Genomic DNA, 22,545 nt, shown 5'->3' on the forward strand with positions numbered 1-22,545 from the left:
GGAAGGAAAAGGGTGCTCAATACGTGATTGTTTTTAATTTGTTTTTGCGCTAGTAATTGTATTATGTGGCTGCATGCAGCAGATTGGAACACAAACCTACTCTCTGTTTTTGTCATTTACCACAGCAGACGTTGGGTGTTTTTAAATGTCGAAAAAGATTTATACATCTTTTGTTTATCTTAAATCTTCATTTTGACACAGACGTGTACAATTTTGTGCAAATGAGCAGCATTTACGGAATATAGCTGCATAACAATCTCTTTGTCACAGGAGAACTGAAGCTCAATATCCTCTCCGCTCCTTTTAGAAGTAAAAAGTCATTGGCATCAATTAGGGATAATCTCGTTCAGCGATCGGAGTGTAACGATTGGTCTGGGAGCCGTAAGAAAGAACGGTACGGCACTGTCAATGAGCACAGTATTCACTGGCTGGCTCCTGGAACCATTTTAGCGCCTCTACCACAATTACAAAGGAGCGCTCAACACTGCACGTATTATAAGTCTTAATTTTATCATTTAAATTCAGCTTGATCAGGTCGGGAATTCAAATTGACAGTAAAATAAAAATGACTTGGCTGCTCCACTATTGATTTTGCAATACAGGCGCAGAAGGAGGTTTTTAAACACACCAAATAATCTGCCCATTTTTTCTTCCTTTAGATTGTTTACAAGGATTTTATTTTTTTTAGCTTCTGTCTGTTTCCTGCTTTCAGGAAGTAGTTTTGTGGTGAGCATGGGAAGCTTCCTGGATGTGTCTAATTGGCTAAACCCAGCCAAGCTGACCCTCTACTATCAGACCAACTCATCCACACAGTGGGTCCAGGACTACTGCAGCCAGAGGTCCACCGAGCCCTGCGAGCAGATCTGCGATCAGGACACAGGTCAGTCCACACAAACCTGCACGCACACACACACACACACACACACACACTATACTAAACCACACATGAGGGACCATGGGGACACCAGACCTTGACACTGTATGTTGCAAAATCTCTTTGCTGTATATAATTAAATAAACATCTACTCAACCATGTGTAAAAGGGGAAAGTAGATTTCTGAAGAATGTAGAATTAAATGTAGTTTACAAAAGTTCAGGAAAAAAAAAATCAAACACAAGATTGAAGACGGTTCGTGACATTTTTCACTTACGTGGAAACTCCAAGAAACTGCAGGCATTCAAACTTCCTTGAGCTGCTTATTTTTATTCATAACTCCAATGACAGATGGAAGATGAAAGAAGGACAGTTCTCTTTGCTTCGGGGTAACCTTCATAAAATGTCTATCAGTGTTTCTAATGCGGGGGAGTTGAGGACCCTGATGGAAACGATTTAGTTCAATTCAACACGTTGAGATCAGGCGAAATGGTGGAGATGCAAAAGGAAGGCCTTTTGATTTTCATCACGCAGCGAGGGAAACTTGAATTTGCTGCATGGCGTCGGAACTGTGTAGTAATTTCTGCAAATATTCAGAGTTGAGCAAGCTCATTAAGATCTTCAATATGTGAAGTGAGCAAATTAATTACATTTATGTTTGACTGTGTTGAAGTTGCGTAACACAATATTAAATGAACAGATCAAGTGCTCATTTTTAAAGAGGTGCATGTATCTAAAATTCAAAAAGGTCTGCATTGCAGTGATGAGGGTAATAACAATATTTAACTTGTGCCAGATTTGAATTTGCAGAACACATTTTGAGGTTTTGGATTGATTGTCTCCAGCCCAGACATTGTCTAATTCATTTCAATTACACAAATAAATACCCCCCCCCCCCCCCCATCAAAAAACAATACGGCTTGAACAAAGATATTCAGCGTTATTGGCTCAGCAACTCTGAAAGCCTTTATCTGTAGCCTGGGTAAGGGTCTTTACACCATGCCAAATGACCTCCAGCTGATAAATTCTACTTTTTAAAGACATGAATTATTAATTTCGGTCAACTATTAGCTTGTTTCTTAGACTGTTCTAGTCCTCGGGGCAGCAATGTGAACCCACCCTTCCAACAGTAACGACAAAACAAACCTTGAAAAATCAATTTGTATTTCTTGCATAGCATTTTGTCGTTATTGCATTGGTAATACAGTGGGCGTTTCAGGATGAAGCAGAAAAAAAAAACAATATCACAACCAGGCTGAAAAAAAAGATGAACATTTGGGCAGTAAATCTGAATTTAAAAGTTTCATCTGGATATTTCTACTCCGTGGAAGAAACGGCAGAATGTCTTTGTTGTGTCTTTGCTTTTCTTTTCCCATTCCTGAGTAAATGTGCACGTATAGTCCCAGCGTAACGCACCGAGCTTGTACACAATGCTGTTTTATGTGTAAGCAGACGCCATCGGTGTTTGTTGCCTGGTCCGAGTACAGCCTCCATTGCAGCTTGTAAATAATCAGCCTTCACACCTTTGCTGGTATTTGTGCTGACATCATTCGCCGACGAGACGCCAGCACGAGGCGTGATGATATTTGTCTTTGCTGTGATTGCTGCGACTCCCTTGTGTCTTTGGCGGATAACTAGATCATGTTTAAGCTCATTCGAATGGATTACATCTGTAATGTATGTGAAATTTATGTAACTCGGGTCGAGGGCATGTTGAGGGCGGATGCATAATGTATCAGAGCGAGGCCGGTGTACATGACCATACCAAAGATGGAGGTGGCACAAATGTGTTTATGGATTCATTGCATCAGTCACTGCATAGTGAGAGCAGTGATGTTCATAATTGAATTCTGCAGTCATTTATTCATCTGCACCTCCGTACATTCAGCATTCTCAATTTATTAGTGCTCCTATCTCCTTCTATTTCCTTGTCACTCTCCATTTATTTCCCTTTTCATCTCTCCTTTTCAGCAACATGATTATTTGATCAGCAATTGCCCCAAAGTATTGTGTTTCTCCCAGGGCAACCACATCCATCTACCGGTAAAATTAAAGGCGTTCGTCAAATAGATTTCTATTTTATTTCCATCACTGGCCTCCATCCTGCATTATAGCACCAGCACAGAAAGCACTCTGCAGCAACACACACACACAGACAAATGTGCTACTTCTGACAGCCCTCCTGAGACAAAGTATTTCATCCAGAACTTTATTGCAGTAACAACAATAGTTGGGAATGTTAAAGGGTAAATCACACGAGGGAGAGAAGTGCACCTTCACTGGTCTATGTTGATTACTTTTTAGTGTGCTCCAATTCAGGTCGTCAATAACAACAAAGTAGTGTTCTGTTTTTTTTATTTTATTTTGCCTTCTGACAAGTGATGACAAATTGGCTGCTTGTGCAAGGCTTGTTTAAACATAGAAAGAAATGAAAAGCATAATCGTGCTCCTCTGGTGTTTATGCGTTGCCAGAGGATCGGGTTTATTTGGCAGTTAGGAATTCTGTTAAACTCTTGCACAATCCTGTGAAATGTCTGCTCCACTGCAAATTGGAAGATATATATATATATATATAATGTATTTCACATATTCAACTAAAATCTACCATGAAAATGAATGATAAAGGGGAGTATTTTTCATTCTATTCTGGAGTAAAGGGATTCTAAACCAAATTTGTTTTTCACCACATTCGATATTTTAAGAAACTGAAATGACAGTGAGATGCAATCGGAAGAAAAGCATAGAAAAATAAAAGCTGGCTCACTTTGTGGTGTTTTTATTTGGATTGACCGACTATTACCAAATTGATTCTAATGTCATTTTAGTAATTTAGGCGTGCCCACATTACACAGTCAAAAATCATGGAAATGAGGCGTCCTAACAACATGCAGCCGTCCTTCCTCCCCCATCACAGAGAGTTTTTGTGTCCTTTCTCTCTGCCCTGCCATCAAAAGTTTCACGTCGTCTCACATCACCTCTGTAATGGCTCCACCTTTCCTCAATGTCAAGCTGGTTGACTGTCAGTGTTGACTCGCAGTCGCCGTGTCTGGATAATCAATCCTCTCTGCCCTCACCTTCACTCCCTAAGAGAGTTAAACGCCAGCGTTGGGGGTTAGTGGATGAATGGCGCCGTGCGGCGGCTCCTGCTCCCTGACAGCTGCTGTGAATCCGATGGACTGGAACTGGACTTGGGCTACGGGTCGTCTTTTAAAGGACTATTAATGTTATTATATCCTGATTCTGAGGCTGTAATCAAATGTTCCAGTGAGCTGGTTTAAAACGCAATGCTCCCATAAAAGTGTTTTGGTTTTACATGGCATCATTTCTATAAAACATATATATATATTCTTTTCATATATATATAAATCATTTTGACAAACGTTAGGAGTATAGCTTCGGTTATTATCCATATATAACACGTCCTAGAGCCTTGCTAGAGGGGAATAAATCAACTCCAGAGCCTTTTGATCAATCATCTTGGCCGACTCGACAAAGACATCTTGACCTTTTTAGCTGCTTTGTTTTCCTCGTTTGAAATTGCTTTTCCAGCGATCACCTAATTGAAAGTGAAACGGCTGTGTTAACGCATCGCCTCGCTTTATTCTTCCGTTACACACGTTCAGCACAGAAACACACAAACATCCATGCTGAATCCACCAAACAGTTCTGCCCCGAGTCCTTGGGCAGAACGACTTTTCCTTTTGCACAAGTCATGCTGGTATCAGAACAGCAATGATTCTTTCTTTCCCCGTATCGCAGCCCTTGGAATGTGAAAATAATCCATGCGGCTACGGCGGGCGACTAGAAATCATTGTAATGAAACATGTCGTTTGTAATATAGGAATTAGTTATGCAGGTGGAGGAGTGAAGAGAAATTAACTCGAGTGTTTGCCACTTGAGTTGTTCTGCATTTTTGTCTCTGAAGTGAAAAGGAAACGGCGATTTAAATGAGGGAGCAAAAGGAAAGAGATGCAGGCTGGGTCCAAAATGGTGACATAATGGAGACAATTTGTATTGACAGTGTAATACTGGTGCTTCCACCAGATAGTACTGTCCCCATTTGCAGTATCAGGTTTGTGCATCTGTGTAGAAATCGGCCTGAAATGGGAACAGGAAAGGGAATGGGGGTGGGCACAGTTAGATAATTGTTGTCATTAAATGAACATTTCCAAACGCTTTAGATCGGCCCTAAAACAGGCCGACAATGCGCCCCAATCAGTCAGCCATAACTGGCACTGTGGAATGGGGGTTCGTGCACAGTAGAGTCAGACTAAAAGGCCGCCTGACAACTTTAGTCGAGCATATGGCCCCGAGCTAGCGCGCTAACATTAGTCACACTGTGGCTGTAAAAACATTTGTATTACATTTGCCATGAGCAGAGGCAGAGCGTCTCGGCTGCGGTCCCTTTGTGTACATCTTCTATCTTAAAGTTGGTTAATCCATCAGAATTTGCAGCCTAATTGCTTAATCACTGTTTTAGTTCATTTGCATGAGGAATAGAGCCGAATGTCAGTGATTGCTTTCGAGGTGCGTCCCAGAGTGAAAAGATGCAAAAAGACATATCGTCCAGAGCAAAACAGATTCAGCTGGAAAAAAAAGAGCGTGTGCTTCTTCCGATTGTGCAGCGACACTGCGTTGTATTCTTATGCATAAGATGTGTATCTAATCACCTCTGTTATTAGTTTTCTCAGCCATTGAGTCTATAGTTGTCATTCCTTCTGTTTTAAATATTCTCTAATATCTCTTTCAGGTGATAAAAGGAATCTGCCACCGTAAATAAAAGGGTGGCTGTGTGTTTTGCAAAATTGCATTCTATTATTGTTATTGCTATTATTATCATCATTAGAATGTAGGACTGTACTTGAAATAGGAATGTTGATCTTGTGACTCGACTGTAGCATCACATGAGTCGTTACGAGACGAGCAAGGCCACAACAGGCAAGATGAAAAAGGAGACAGCTCCGCTTTCTCCCTGTGATCAAAGTTAAAGCTTAAATTAAAGCTTTCAGTTCACGGTGTCTCCAGGTTGCATCCTTTACTTTCTAAACTAACTCGAATCCAGGATGTAATGTTTCATATTACATATTGGGAACTAATGTTTCACATTCAAAAGACTTTGAAAACACCGGCTCTATTTGTTTGTAGTGAGTTATGCCTCATGCACTTTCAAATATGAACTGGCTCCATTGTTTAAACTTATTTTCCACCATATTTTATGTGATAATATCTTCCACAGAAATCTGACCAAATGCTAACATATGTTTTAGTCAAATGAATGCCTGATGTGACAGAGGTTTAGCTGTGCTTCCGTACAGCCTGCGGAATCAGGCTTTATTTGTCAGAAGTTCATTTGGCTAAAAAAATAACAACTTTACAGTAATTTAGGCCATGATTCACTTTTTGTTTGGTGTGTTTGAAGTCCAAACAAAGAAATGTTTATGCAATATTAAATGTTTCTTCTTGAACAAAAGCCAACAGCAGAAGGCACCCACCTTGAAAGTGTGGCCTCTGGGAGCAGCTTGTTCCCATCTCTCCTCACCAATATAAGGGCATTGTCATCAGGAAATTAGACGCTGCTCCGTGACTCTTTCCCTTTGCATGTTTAAGAAAACAACCTCACATAAGAACTCTGTTGGCGTGATCACTAACAAGCTACTAATGGAAATGCCAATTTCAGCCTCTGGCACACCAAAAAATGGTAAAAAAAAAAAAAAAGAGTTGATTAAATTCCAGTTTCCTCCCTTCCTCTCTAACCTGTGAGCTGATTGCAGATATGCAAGATGGATTTTACTGAGCAGTGCTCCTAGCAGTTAGGATGAATTAAAGCTACCGTAAATGAAAAGAGGGTACTTCTCTCACATAACATGTACGGTAGTATAGCACTATGGGGAGGGGGGGAAGTTGTCATCTGTCAAAGTTTGCAGCCCCCCCCTAAATATGAAGTGAAATATTTCTGCAGGCAGTGAAGGGGCTTGTAGAAGGATGAAAGAAGTTATTGAGGATGCAGCTTGCGGTGATTTAGATGAAACTAAATATCAGACATAAAAAAGGAAGGTAGCTGTATATTTCCTCATTTCATCCTTTAAAGTTTGCTTCTTTATAGTTAATTGTGAGCCATAATCAAGTGATTCTTATTGTAGCCATGACAACAAAGGTGCTCTTATCTTAAAAAAAAACAAAAACACGCCATTTAACATCACCTTAAAGTCACCTTAAAACTGACAAAGTCCAGCCGGTTCTTAATCATATTCATACGATGGTTTTATTTGAAGGTTTATTTACAGATATTAAAATTGGAGCTCAGTCTTCAATGAAAATCATTTGATTGTAGGATAAAAGTGAATTGTCGGCAGCTAATAACCTGCAATCTGTTCATTCTTATCTTCTATGAAGCACTATTTGACTATTTGAAAGTTGTTGATGCTTACTTGTGTTCATGGTTTAAATTGTATCCATCCATCTCGGCAATAACTACACAACAATCACAACATTTGTGTGTGTGTGTGTGTGTGTGGGGGGGGGGTGGGGGGGGGGGGGTGACACTAACTCGCTCTACGATTGAGTCTAAAGGCTTTATGAAACACTGGCTTATTAAATGTGAATGATGTTGTCAAGGTGGTATTACATGTTTTTCCCCTGTTATGCCACCTCTGTCACCAGAGAGAAATCTCTAGCATGAATATTTGGAAGGGAGAAGTCGGTGTAATTATAATAAATAAGTGATTCTGTCTTCATGAAACTGATGAATGTATAACCTTCAACATCACAGGGGCTCACCTGTCTGTCAGTAACCTAGCAGTAGAGCGCACCGATTCTGTGAGTTGATACTAGCGATCCCCACATGAGCAGAGTTTGGGGATCGTCTCGAGTAACCAGGTCAGGATTCCCGGGGAGAGAAATTGCCAGTGAGTCTATTAAATGAATTTTTTTTATGGGTGAGTGGGAAGACTGAGGCAAGTGTAGTTCTATCCAGTTCTATTATATCTGAGGAAAGAAAAAAATCTTCATAGCCCACACACATATATATATATTTTTAATAGTTTTCTGGAATAACAAGGAATGAAAATATACAAATTCATCCATGAAGCCAAATATCCCAGCAAAAAGTCTCTCCGTAAAATAGCCCAGCTCTTGGAAGTGACACCATCATTAATTCACCCCGCTTTTGTTCTTCGGCAGGAATTATCCAGAAAATTAGGTGGCATGGCAAGTCACCTTTTTTGATAAATATCGAGTGAATGAACAGGCCAGGGTCACTTACATGCTAATGCTTTCAGCGGCGGAGGATAAATAACTGATTGTCTTCCCACTCTCGCTGCAGGAGAATGCAGCTGTCGTGAAGGTTATTCTACCGACCCTGCCCATAAACACCTCTGTGTTCGCAGCGACTGGGCTCGCAATGAAGGGTGAGTCCCGTCTGTTCTGTTCAGCTGCATTTTTTGAAAATGCTGTTTTGCTTCAATGACCTTCTGGCTGGGTTTACAGTCCCTTGCTCTAAGCTGCACGGGCACAAGATTGCATTTAATGATAATTATATAGCTTTCACTGCCCAAACCTTTAGTCTGTGTATCAAACGAATGGAAACTGCTTTTTATATATATATATACATATAAAATAAAGAATTATAGACTAAAGCCATGCAGAATGAGTGACTGGTACTCAAACAGCAGAGAAGGAAGTTCCTCTCTAGCTTCGTCCTCGGTTGATAATAGACGGGCTTGACTTGCCATTCAGCTCCAGCTCGGTTCAGACGGCCACTGATCAGCTGCTTGCTGCTCACAGTTCGGCAGGATACGATAAAACGTGTAACAGCAAGTTTACAGAAATAGCTTAAACCTTTACAACTAGTAATGATAGAAATGCAAATACAAAAATACAAAAATGAATGCATGTTGTTGCTGTTTTTTTACTTTTGATGCTTTGATAAAAATGAAAATGCACTTTGTGCTACTCGATGGCAATCTTCCAATCAGCGGACATCTAAGATGTCACGAGGCTGAGCTGGTCCTTAAGTTGTACATGGCATTGTTTTGAAGTTGAACTTTTTCTCTCTCTCTATGTTCCTCTCTTTTATTGCCTTCTTTTCAAGCCCCTGGCCGTACGCCATCTTGGAGAGAGGCTATGACCTAGTTACAGGAGAGCAGGCCCCAGAGAGGATCTTCAGGTGAGTGCTTCACGTCTGGTGCATGTCCTGATGGAACGACGACGCTTGGCCATCTGTGACTCGGTGGACACACAATAGGTTAATGGTCTGAGTGTGTGTGTGTGTGTGTGTGTGTGTGTGTGCACAGCTTGCAGATCGGCTTAGAGACACAAATACACACCGTGTAGACGTAGTTTTACCCATAGGCTCATCTGTGGAGACATCGCCCAAGGGTTGTTCTTGGGTGAACACCCCCCCCCCCCCTAAAAAAGCTTTTACTGCCATTTTAGTTGTCTTCTCATTCTTGATGGAGTCATCGTGTTTGACATTTTTCAAGGCGTGCATGACTCAAAGGTTCTATTGAATGTCATCCAGCTGGTCTTCTTGACTTTGTAATGCCACTTTGTTTTTCTTGGGTTATTTTTCAGATTGTTATTCCATCTGTTTTGCCTTTCAATAGTCCAGCTAGTGTCATACTTGCACTTTTGCAAATCTTTTTTTTGCAAAATGTTGGATGTTGTGTAAAGAATCAATGTAACAGGAAGTGATAATTTGATACAGGAAGTTGTGGACTTACGACCATTGGTTCCGAGGGTTCTGTTGTAAGCCGACGACTGTTTGTGTTTTTCTCTCTGTTTCTGTAAATGGCCGGTAATTTTTAATTTTCTTGGATTGGATTCTGATTTTTTTTTTTTATATGAAAAAAACAAAAACATTCCAGGAAATGTTTAACAAACACCAGATGGAAACAGTAACTAGGTAACAGGATATAATATCATGCTTGGGTATGAAAGAAGCTTCCTTGGAAAGGCTAAGCCATGCACAAGCAAGGATGGGACGTTCCCTTACCAGCTGTTGTATTTTGTGACACCATAACCCATCTTTGTTTGGAATCATGGCTGTTACCAACAGACCACTGGATAACGTTGATGGACAGGATGGAGTACGGCTTTCCAGATAGCCCGTTCAACACAAACTGTTAATTCTGTTGCATGGAATGAATTACGGGCTGAGTTAGCGCTCCGTGCCGCGTGGTGGATTCGTTCTACTAACCGGTAATCAGATATTTAATGGCGTGAGCTTGTTCACTAATAATCCTCTTGAAAGAACTTTATATTTCCATTGAAAGTTTGTGATTTTATAGTCAAATAAATGACAAATTAATAATCGTATTCAGTAATTACTATTATGACTTACTTTAATGAAGATTCCTACTGTGGTGCGGTAAACAGCATCTCCAGTCGGCCGTCACATGAGATTCTGTGTCCGTTCGAAGGTGAAAGTACGCCATGAAACGAGGTTTATGCAGACGTCGGCTATTTACTTAATTAGGAAACATTTGAGTCAAAGCCTCGCTTCCAGGGTCACTAAATCTTCGGCGCATTTGGTGAAAGAGTCAGTCAACTCTTCCCCTTCCTCTTCCTCTTCCTCTTCCTCTTCACACTACGCTTACGTTGGCCGCTCAATGACAGTCCGCTGAAAGGAAAAACAGACACGGAAGCACGTTTCAGCTTCCAGCTCTCCACTGCCGGTTCCGAGTGCCGCTTGGATGGTGCCAGCACACACATTGACATCAACAAAATACCCCGTTTGTGTTGAAATATTGTGTTTTTTGCCCAACACTGATACTTTTAGCCGTATTCAAACTCAGAAATGCAACAACCACATAACACTTCAGACAGATTGTTCAGATTGACAGAGGTCGCATTTTAAAGCCACGAATAGATGTGTTCTCTCAGATTAAGGATCGAGTTCAGAGCATGAGTCTTCCATAATGAGTGCTGGGATTAAAATGTAAGGGATTACATGCAACAATTTAAATAATGTTAATAATGAACATTTTGAATTCAAATTTTTTTGAATCATCGAATTGCAAAGCATACAAGTTCTCTGATTCTAATTAATATGCTGGCAGAGGAACGTGTTTTCTTGTTGCCCACCTGCTCGAACACATCAAAAGCGCATTTTGCAAAGCATCGCTATTCTCTGTGTGAGGCTGTAACATTTGTTCTTATTCCAGAGACAATCCAGGGCCCGTCAGGGTGGCCTTCTGAGTTTCTCTTCCAAACCTAAATGATTTTGTTCCCCGTCTTCATCGATGGTCATCATCAAACATCACATAACGAGGGAAAGGAAAGGAGGGAGGATATTTATATTTTTTTAATTGGTAATACAACTAGGTGACGTCAGCTACTAATTATTTGTCCAACTGTGCCATGGATGCACCGCATTAGTTGCACACACAGTCTGCACAATAGGCTAACTGCTATTCTAAAGAACGCTACAGCGCTTTCTTTGACTGTAGTGTAATTACACATGCACATGAACGTGGTTCAACTTTTTGTTCTAGACATTTAAAAAAAAAACTTTTGATAATTTGCGATTTGTTTCTTGTGAACACCATAATGCAAGATCCATCCATCCATCCATCGTCTCGTAGATGAGACGATCGTAGATCAAACCACAAGTTTATTGATTATATGATTTAACCCTTATGTAATGCTCAGGTAAACAATGACACCCCAGCGTGTTCAGCAGCTCCGATCTTTCTGCAGATTGATATTTATATAAATCTCAATTACGCTGCTTTACTTTCGGGGTTAATGGAGGAGCATTTATGATCCTGAAGATGAGGAATGTCCAAATCTCAAATCAGTATCACCTTCAATGTGGACTTTCTCATTATTGTTATCTGTATTCTGTTCAGTCCTTCTATTTTTATTTTGAATGCTTCTATTTTCTGTAATTCTTTGGAGCAACCTGGAATCAGAATTTCCTTTGGGATGAATAAAGTTCTATCTCATCTCATCTCATTCTTCTGAATGCAAATAATGAAACCAGGACCGTGATGTGTTTAAGCCTCGTAGTGTGAGATCTGTCTGTGACGCCCACCCACGCGTTATTACACCTTATCTACACTTGTCATTGTGCTCATCCCTGCTGTGCTGTATACACACACACACACACGCCTGCATGCCGCTTTACAATCGTTGCAATCACCATATGCTCGAACCTGACAGTAATGCAACTCTCTCGTGTCTTCTGCGCGTGCCAACACAGATCCTTCTACAGTCTGGGCCAGGGGTTGTGGCTGCCAGTTAGCAAGAGCTTTGTGGTGCCACCAGTGGAGCTGTCAATCAACCCCATCGCCAGCTGTAAGACGGACGTGCTGGTGACTGAAGATCCGGGGGAGGTCAGGTGAGACCCACTTCATTCAGAGCTCCACTCTGCTGCTATGTTTGGTTTTCCTTTACTCATTTTGGAAGGTCAGAACAAACACAATGTCAATCGACTGTGATTTTGTTCTAACCTCTGGCTCTGCAAGCCTTGGCGACACGGAGGTACTTGAGAAAAGGTTTTTATTTTGAGTGTGTAGGCCCAAATAATGTGTCTTTGGAGAGTTGTTTGCAGAACACTAGCTTTAGTATTTCAGGAACGTCACAGAGAGTCTGTAATTCACAGCCGAGAAGTGCACCTTGGTTTATTTAACTCATTCATTACCAGCCGCTGGCAGCGCTTGACATACGCCGAGTACCGGCGGTTTTCGCTCATATACTTCAAGACCCACAGAATATTATGTACTATGACTATGCAGACACCGAACTTAAAGATTAAAGTCTCATCTTTCATCAGAAAAACAAGGTATGTTCCTACCGTTTTCCCTTCTGGAGTTATTGGCCCTTAAAAAGAGGCAGGTTTCACCAAAATCAGCCCTCGTCCTCTCTCCGTCCTTCCTGCTTTGTCTCATTACGTTATAACGGTGATCGCCCACCCAAAACAGTCACGTTGCCCCCAACAGGGCTGTAGGGCATCATTACAGTCTAGGAGAGGTCTGACATTCACTGAGGACATGCGCAAAACCGTCCTGTTGCCCCCCCGCGAAAACACGGTTTGGATGTATACATTTTGGTATAGAATATAGTATTAACAATCCAGGTAAGTAAGTATAAATAAGAGTAATTTAAATGCAGAGAAACAATTAATAAATACGCCCTTTCTCCCTGTTTCTACTTTACTCTACTCCACTTTCTACTCTATCTGAAATTGCTCAAATAAAGAATGATGATGATGATGACGATGAATTGCTCAGCAAGTGTTACAAATGTACGCTACATATTTGTTTTGTGAGGAAATGTTTAAGACCTGCATGCTGTATATTAGGCAGCAGAGACATCGGGAGCTCTGACTCCATGTAGAGCAGCTAATCCAGAATCCACCCCCTCCTGTGTCGGAATACCAGCCTGGCTGCTTGGTTGTTGGCAGCCAGGAAGTGTCCCCGCTGTGATCTCCATTCACGTCTGTGGAGGTGGGCACTGACAAACGCTCAAACGCTCCTTTCCCACTTTGTGCTGCTCTTATCCTCGACTGAACCCTCTGTCTTGTCCCGGTACCCAGAGTCGGCGCTCCGGTCGGCGCTCCGAGTCCCATCAATGATCAATGATCACTTACTGTTGTCAAACCCAGACTCCGGTGTGGCTGGGTTCTGTGGGAGCCTGCTGGGATTGATTCTGCTCGCCCAGTTCAGCTTCAGGGGCCTATTTCTTTCCGAGTTCCGGAGCGCGAAATGTTAGTTGTGTTAACAGCAGTTAACAGCCTTTCCAACCCAGTTTTGGATGTGTCAGCCAATTTGACGCCTGGTTGAACAGCTGTGAAACTAGCTAAGCAGCTAACATATATTGCTGATGTTAGCTGCTGATAATATATTCCTCTTGCATATATATTTGCACTACGAATTTGACACGTAATGGAATATATTATCTTGTTGCGCCCTTCAAAGAATCATTAATACGAAATGAGGCGGTTAGAATAAACTGAAAGTCGAATGGATGGTGTTGTGTTTTTAGACGGATTGTTTTGTGTTTAAAAACTTCACTTCTGGCCTCTTAAAGGATCTCAAACACTAATCCGCTCAGGGAAGATGGATTTGGCAATCCAACAGTGCAATAGGAAAATGCTGGCAAAGTGCAACTTGTGTTTTCCCTTCCAGCGATCCAGTAGGTGCTGGTTTGCATCAGAACATCACAAGGCATGTGAGAGATGGGCTGCAGATTAAAAACATTCATCCATCAGAAACCAGTCTGTACCATTTGGGAGGTGGCATTTCATTTGAAAACCATGTTGTCCCTCATTTGCATAAAACAGTTTTCCCCTTCTTGCCATATAAAATGAGAACAGGAAGACTATTGGGATACAGGAATGCAGCCGTTTTAATTCCTGTTGCTGTCAGCGCCTTGTCTATTGGAGCAGAGGAAATGTTGATGAGAGGTAATTACGTCATGTTGGATGAAATGATCATTCTCCTGTTAGAGAGGAAGAGTTTCTTGTCATTTATCTGCTACAGTTTGATGCGGTCAGACTTGGGTTATATTCACCAAAGACATGGGTGGTCACAGGTCGGCGCCAGCTCTTCATTTGTCCCTTACATTTTCCCTGACATTCACTCAAGTGCTGCTGTTACTGTGTGATGAATCGACCTTCCCGGGTTACAGCCGCTGGTGCAGACTGAACACTTCAGCACTTATCCTTTGTTTACATTGCGGCGAGGACCTCGGCTCGGGTTCAGCTCGGGCTCAGCGGGTTAAGCTGTTCATCAGCGGAAGGACATGCCTTCATGGAAATGGCCGAATGTCTGCTCTTGCCACTTCCTAGCATTACTCAAGCATCCACTTTAGAAGGCACTCATTCTGCCTCACACGAGCGTCGTGCTAGATCTTCATTCCAAATACTTCCTTTCATATTTTTTTTGTAAGTACGACGCTATACGTCCGACACTTTGTGGCGACGTAACGTATTACATGTAGATCTATAATGGATAGAAATGAGTGCATCTGTCCGGTCTGCGGGAGGGGCTGGCGACGGGTAAATCATTCATCGCACCAGGGTATAAATAACAGCAGTGCATTCATGGAAGAGGAAAGTCGTATGACTGATTAAAATCCCACTTCAGTTGGAATAGTCAGTTAATGGACTAATGATTTGTTCCTGTAATGTAGGAGGGTCTATCAGATTGGCATGAATAATGCAAACATCTCATTATCCAGAGCATTTTTTGTGGAACAACGCCCCCCCCCCACCAGGGACCTGATGGATTTTCTAGCTGATGCACTTTCCCAAAAGTATTTAAGCAGACGTTGATGTAGTCGCTCAGCCATGATAGACGCGCTGATGTGGGGAGAGGTGAGACGCACTTGCAGCTGAGGTGTTTAAAAGGATCACTCCTCGTTGCTCTTCGAGCCGTCGGCTCGACGATGTTCATTGAAAATCAAGCCAAGTCAAGCGAGTGCCACGGTTGGTAAAGCAGTTTAACTAAGCTCAGCTTCGAGCCGGATGCATTCTGTCTGTTGATGTAAACCTCACTTTGATCGGGTTCTTTAATGAGGCTTATCGATGGACTTGCAGAAGCTCATACTTTGTATATTTAGATGTCTTCATTTAAATTTCAAAATGAACTGGATTTTTAGGCCCGCGTGCCAGATTTCAACACCTTCATGTCATGCTTTAATTAAAGAACCCCCCGCCTGTGTCTCTCATTACGAACGGAAGGTTGCAACACCGCGACCTGAAACAAATTCAAAGACTGTTTGTTAATTATTCACATCTCTGTCTCCGTTTCTTCTTTCTCTTTCTCTTCACTATAGCTGACTTCAACGTGCCATTCATACATTGGTTGAGACATTTTGAATTGTGCTAAGACCAGTGGCCTAAGTTAGGAACCGTTAATAACCCAGAACCGCTGCTGACACTTCACATTGGTGATTAATGGGCTCACTCTCTGTGATCAAGTGAACCTTCAAAATGTGCCGTTGCTAATAATCTAATGCATGCAGAGGAATTTAATTTAAAATTAAGAATCTCCCTCCTCTTATTCCAGATCTCCCTCAAAAATATTTAACAACACTCCACGCAAACCAAAGCATTGATGCAGTAGATTTTTCTCAGGGATTACGGCAAGTTTAAAGAATATGCAATCCATTCAGTGACGAAAGTGCTTGATGAGAGTCAGCATATTCGTTGGAAGCTGGAGCCAAGAGCATTAATCACCTGCAGTCGACCAATAACGGGCGCTGTAATCATGCTGGAGCAGCGGTCCAACTTTGGGCTGCGTCACCTGGTCATTCATCATCTAGAAAAGCAAGAGGCAGCGAGGGAGATTAATGACAAGTGTATTAGTCAGTGTTTAGATGCAAGCAATGTGCTCCTGTGTCAAGCAACAGGGACCCGGCACTGAAAATATGATCCTGAATAGCTAATAATCTGGACAAAAGCACTGTCAAGATTTAGTGTGCCTTGGTAATGGTTCATAATTTATGGATTCTGATGGTAAGGCAATGCAGTTTATATATTTGTTTTGTCGTGAACTGCAGTATGTTTTGCTTTTCTCTTAAGTGTATGTGGATGTGTTTTTAGGCTTTGTTACATAAGCAATGAGAGATGAAACCTACAGAATAAGCTGTCTGCCATGATTTAATGTAAAGCAGCACTTTAAGAAGCTTTTCATTGCTTCAAACTTAGAGAGTTCTTTTGCATTTGTTTCCCCAATTTCCCTCCGTCTGGACTGCCTTGCAACGCTCATCCTGGAATCGACTGTGGTTTTTTTTTCTTTTTTCATCTTCAGCTCACTAGCCTTTCCATACCGACGGAGTGCCAGTTAGCATGCACCTCACAGCTGAGGCGGACCATTATTTCTGTCCGCCTCACCTCTTCGACTCTGTTTTCCTCTGAATTAAGGAATCATTCATCAGTGCTTTGAGTACCTGCCAGGAAGAACTGATGTGCAGAATTCCATTTGTTGAAAAAGATGGTTGTCAAACAAAGAGAAATAAGACATAAAGGACAGAAAGAATGAGAGACAGCGAACGAGTTGTTTCAGACTTGGGGGTAATAAAATAGCAGAGTCTGTGTGCGAAGCGAGGCAGGGAGTCAAAGCTCCGTGAGCTGCATTAATTAAACAGAGCAAGACTTTCCTTTGTAAAAGCAACATTTCAGTAATGAAAAAAAAAAGAAGGTACAAAATAATCCTAGTTCTTAAAATCACAGAATGTACTGACCGACAAGTCCTAATTGTCTGTGACCAAATGCTTAAAAGGCAAGCCTGAGTGAAAAATGGCTCAATCTGAAGCTGGTTCTGAACATGTTTATCGCCGTGAAGCCTGAACCACAAAATAGCTGCCAGAAAATTCATATTTTTTAAAATTTTAAATAAAGTATTGATGGAAGCTACTGAAAAATGTGTCTACATCCTGAATTTCTGTGCATGCAAAATGCAAATGTCTTTGCATCAGGTTTCTTTAGGAGCAAAAAAATGTAAACAAATGTATGATGCAGAAGTCTCAAAAGTCTAAAAAAAATATGATGCAATTGGCTTTAAAATATTAAATCCATTAAGATTGAAAATAGATTGCGTTCAAATTCAGGTGTGCAGTTTTTCCCGGTGGTGGATTTTTGTCACACTGATGCTGATTTCAATATTTGCAAGCGAAAAACAGGCCAATATAAATATAATCTGCTAATATTCTCATACAGAACCGAAAGAGTAAACCTTTGGAATAATCTGAACCATTACTATTAGAGCAATTTATATTGCTAACATCTATAATCGGCCAATATACAACAATATTGATCGATATTGGCACAAACAAACAGGATTTATTTGTGACCTGCACTGCTCTGCTTAATATCTCACCAGCCATTATTGCCAAGGAGTGATAAACAAGTGCAAGTGCATTAACAACAGTAATAGTTTTTCTCTCTGCATTATGCAGCCACATGATGGCGACCTTCTCATCTCCCTGGAGAATGTCCAGCTGTGCTGCAGCCAGTCAGTGATTTGTCAGTCATTCCACAACTGCCTGGCACATCTGGGAATGGGGTGGGAGAGAATCCCACCATCTATTAAGGCGCTTGGTTGCAGAGCCCAAGCTGCATGTGCAAAGAGGTGAACCCAACTGTTTCGTTGGTACCTCTCAACTCCGCACAATAAATCCCCAAAGTGTGATTCCATTTCCTTTGATTACAGAGGTCCACATTAATTAAATCTGTTGCACCTCTAGCCTTTGCCTTTGTATTGACTTGCAGGATCCTTCTTTGGCTCTGGAACATTAGCTCGTTCAGTAACTTAGCCCAAGCAGATTATTAAATGCTCACTTTTTCATTTTCTTTTTCTTGATTCTGTGATGTTGCTGTCTCCAAGGGAAAAACAACAACAACAACAACAGTATTGTGCGAGGCATCCTGTTGAATGTGCTTTGGCAGTATTGGGCCCCTCAATACCACATAGGGAGATGTGTTTTTCCTGTTGCCTGTAAGTGAAGCACATTGAATTTGGGCCTCAGACTCTGACCTTCTCCTCTGATTTAATATCGATTTGGGCATATCTGAGGTCTCGATGTGTCCATTGATGAAAGGCCAGCTTTCACTGTATTTGGATGACGTTGGCTACAGTTCTCTTTGATTGGTCTGTCTTTGGTCCAGGGCCAAAACCACCCAAGACAAGACAGCTGCAGTCGTAAACAGCCGATTGAAAATGTAAAAATCAGTCTGTGGTTTCAAGGAGACATAATGTAATTTATCTATTCAGTCTTTTTCCTGACTGCATACCTGATTATTGGTTTGTGACCAAAAGAATTAGACTGATGCTCTAAATATGTGGACTGACCTCACTCTGGTCGATGGGATTAGAAGCCCGAAATCAATTCAGAATTTTGTTGGAGGCCCCGACTCCTCCACGCTGAGAATGCCGAGGTGGTTAATGAATCTATGTTACTAAGAATTCCCCCTCAGGTTACCACTTTTTGAGGTAGAACACATCTGTGATTCACCAATTGCCCAAAAGGCTAATCCATTTTCTTTGTGCAAATTGAGGGATGTGCAATTATTCTACTCAACACAATTTCATCCCAACTAACTATACATACATTTCTTCTTCTTCTGCTCTCATGTCCTCCCTCACTACGTCCATGTATTTTCTCCTGGGTCGACCTCTAGCCCTGTTCCCTGGCAGTTCCATCCTCAGCATCCTTCTACCGATATAGTCCCTGTCTCTCCTCTGGACATGTCCAAACCATCGAAGTCTGGTCTCTCTGACCTCATCTCCAAAACATCTAACCTTCACTGTCCCTCTTATTGTCTCACTTCTAATCCTATCCAACCCGGTCACGCTCAAGGAGAACCTCAGCATCTTCATCTCAACCACTTCTAGCTCCGCCTCCTGTCCTTTCCTTACAAGTCTTGCCTGTATTGTGTTTCTCCATTCAGTGGGTTCCTGTATGCTTTTATGCATGAAGCATTGAGGCCTAACTTCACGCATCGTTTGAATATCCTCACCAACAGTGAGGATCTAATATTAAATCATTTCCTGCGTTCCCGCACGCACGTGGAAGAAGGAAAGCAGCTGCCCTCCTGATAAATCCTTGCATCCATCAGAACCGATATGAAACATTTATCTCAGGAGCTAAAAGTTTAATTTTGGCCTGTCAAGTTTATAATTACAGCTTTTAATTGTGCTGCTTAATTTCCCATGATATTTACTGGTGATATTACTGTGCACATCAAGTAGTTTGAAACAAAAGAAGCCTCTCTAATCATTAAAGTAAATCATTGCAACAACCTCATGTGTCATTATGACACGCGATAATGAAATCGCTCTGAAAGATTGTGCAGCTCATCTTAACATAATAAGACAATATATTGTAGAGGGTTAGAATGAGCAGCATAATGTCTGTGACTTCATTTAAATCAGATAAAATGTTTTATTCAGGTAGGAACATTGATTTCTACTAATTAGCTATTCGTATCGAACCACCTTGGGTTTACTACGACATTCATTTTTTGTCTAATTAAAAACTAAAAGCAGTGGGCAAAGAACAGCCTACAACCTGCTGCCTATATAGGATGTCTCCAAAATGTCAATTTTAATGAGAAAACCTCTAATAATCATTTCTTGCTCCGACCCGCCCAACTTTTATTTACGTATTATTGATTAAAGATTGACCGATTTCAGGCTGGCGTGTTCAAACATGACATTTAGAAATAGTAATGCCTTGATACGAAACAAACAAAAGAGGTAATTTGTCACAAACAGCATTCTAATGGCTGATCACAAATGGTCAAACATAATGAAAGTGAAAAGCTAGTTCACCTCATTGTTAAGATTTACCTCCTTATATTCATTAAACAGGAAAGTATTCCGGCCTTTTTGCTGGAATGTAATATTTGTCCTTTCATCTCTCTCTCTGAAGCCATTGACATCAGTGTACAATTATTATTTTTTGAACGCGCTGACATTTTATATACTTACTCTGAAGAGAGGTTGCTTAGCAGCAACACTGATATTTTGTCTTTTGTTTCAGCGGCTTGATTTTCCGATTCTTCTTTGAACGGGTCAGGCGAGTTCTCGAGCACATCGCGACAACGACGCGTACTGAAAGTGAGGGTACTTTAAAATTGGCCTGGCTCAGTGGGTGTCTGTCTTTCCATTATTCCAGATCCTGTTCTTATTTGTAGAGTCGCGTCACCCTGGCAACACGCTGCGATCCCTGTGGTTCCACAACAAAACAAAATGATTTTGTTTCTTTGTGAGGCGGAAGAAAACAGGGGGTCGCTCACCCCTTCATTCCGTCTGACGGTGGGCCTGCAGAGCTCGGTGTTTGGCCGGGGCGGCACATGTTGAGGTAAACACGGCTGACTTCAAAAATTATCTTCAGCCTGACATGAAACACAAATCCAGCATTTTGAAATGACGGATATCTTGATTATTTATCAATTTTTTTAATCACATTTTCTATTTTTATTTTAATGTTCCCAGAGGCTGATCCCCTGACATTCTTCACACAGTTTCCACCAGGTTTCCTGTGCTTTTTTCGTTCTTTTTTTTGGGATGATATCCATGTAATTTTGTGCACACACCTCTCCCAGGAAGAATTTAATGAAGCCCTCATTTTCCATCGCGTCAATAATTTCACTCCCCCCATTATTTAGATTTTGGAGCAAATGGCTACCGGTATTTGAACTCATTACGTCTGATCAATACCAACTGTAATTTGTTGTTGGTGCTAATTATCATATGCTACTTACTACTCTAAGATGGTGAACTGGATGAACGTTACATGCTAAGAGAACTCTGGGGGAACCCAGTCAGACATGAGGAGAACATGCAAACATGTTGCGAGACAAAAGTACCGTTGTTCCGCCCGCAAGCAATCAAAAACAAAACTCAATCAATTAATTTAGTTAGATTCTATTGCAGAAATGCGGAATTATTTCTACTCTGTACTTTATCTTTTTTGTATTGCTTTATCTTTAAGTGTCCATTTATTTGCCTGTGTGTTTTTTGGTTTCTTTCCATATTTGTACATCTGCCAGCTTGGATAGTACCGGTACTAATTATCTGGGCTCACCGTCCACACGCTGTGACATGTCCAAATGAATGCCAATGAGCTGATTGGTCACAGACCCGAACCCTTACAAAACCTGCAAGAATCCCTCCTCCATGAATTTGTCCGACGACATATTTTAAAACAACTATTTATCAAAATCTGCAGCTTGCCTCATCACAGAGCTCATCTGCATCTGCTGTAAACGTCTATGGGATTAGGCTTATTAACTTTTGCCCCATTTATCTGAAACAAATAGAGTAATGCTGTCAAAAAAATAATAATATCTTTCCGTGTTCCTGAAAAGGTCTCGTCTTGTTGTTTTATTTTGGCCATTAAGGAAACTTCCACAAGATTTTAATAAGAAAAGCCCCTAGTGGCAACATTGCAAATGGCCATTAGTTGCAGGTGAAAGGTGCTGCTTTCTTTCCTGCTTGTACATTCGCTATCCTTTATTTCCACTTCACACCGAGGCTTCTGTGTTTGCGTCTTTTCGCTAGCAGTCTTCTCTTATCTCTTCCACGCAGGGAAGAGGCAATGATGTCCACTTATTTTGAGACGGTAGAGGACCTGCTTGTGTCTTTCGGACCCGTCCGGGACTGCTCCAAAGATAATGGAGGCTGCAAGAAGAACTTCAAGTGTGTGTCTGACAGACAGTTGGAATCATCCGGATGCATGGTGAGTGTAACGCAAATACATTAAATGAGCTTCCTTTAGACAAAAAAAAAGATCGATTCAAATGTTGGTGCTTCCCCTGATGGCGACACACTGATGCTGCGGGCCTCACACCTTTAGTCCTACAGATGCCCGCAGTCTGAACAGAATGACGTTTCATGCTGTTATATTCTATGCAATTTAGCCATACATTTTCACCCCTAATTTCCCATAGATTTTCTGTCGCATTGGGAAACTGTTGGAAATCCAGAGCGACAAATAATAAGATTATTTGAAAGCAGTTAGGAGGCTTTTAAAATCAAAAGAATCAAACGGTGCTGCTCAGCTGTGGTTGCAGGGCGTTGCAGCTAAAAGGCTGATGGACTATTGAAGTGGTGCATGACATACAGTATATATATATATATTTTAAAATGTCCTCATTTACATAATCTCTTTAAATGGTTCTCTCCCAGGATAATGCCACTCATTAAACATGCACGCCA

The 22,545-nt window shown here is 41.3% G+C and overlaps 1 protein-coding gene across 1 annotated transcript in view; it reads left to right on the forward strand.

The window, feature by feature from the left end:
* The window catches only part of LOC137908205 (astrotactin-2-like), a 181,574-nt gene that overhangs the window by 88,299 nt on the left and 70,730 nt on the right, over nt 1–22,545 (forward strand). Inside the window, exons 7-11 of the mRNA XM_068752575.1 lie at nt 713–880; nt 8,196–8,280; nt 8,964–9,038; nt 12,078–12,215; nt 21,916–22,066. Coding sequence (XP_068608676.1) covers nt 713–880; nt 8,196–8,280; nt 8,964–9,038; nt 12,078–12,215; nt 21,916–22,066 — 617 coding nt within the window. The remainder of the gene's footprint in view (nt 1–712; nt 881–8,195; nt 8,281–8,963; nt 9,039–12,077; nt 12,216–21,915; nt 22,067–22,545) is intronic.

Source organism: Brachionichthys hirsutus, chromosome 19, assembly GCF_040956055.1.
Source record: "Brachionichthys hirsutus isolate HB-005 chromosome 19, CSIRO-AGI_Bhir_v1, whole genome shotgun sequence".
Lineage (NCBI taxonomy): Eukaryota > Metazoa > Chordata > Actinopteri > Lophiiformes > Brachionichthyidae > Brachionichthys > Brachionichthys hirsutus.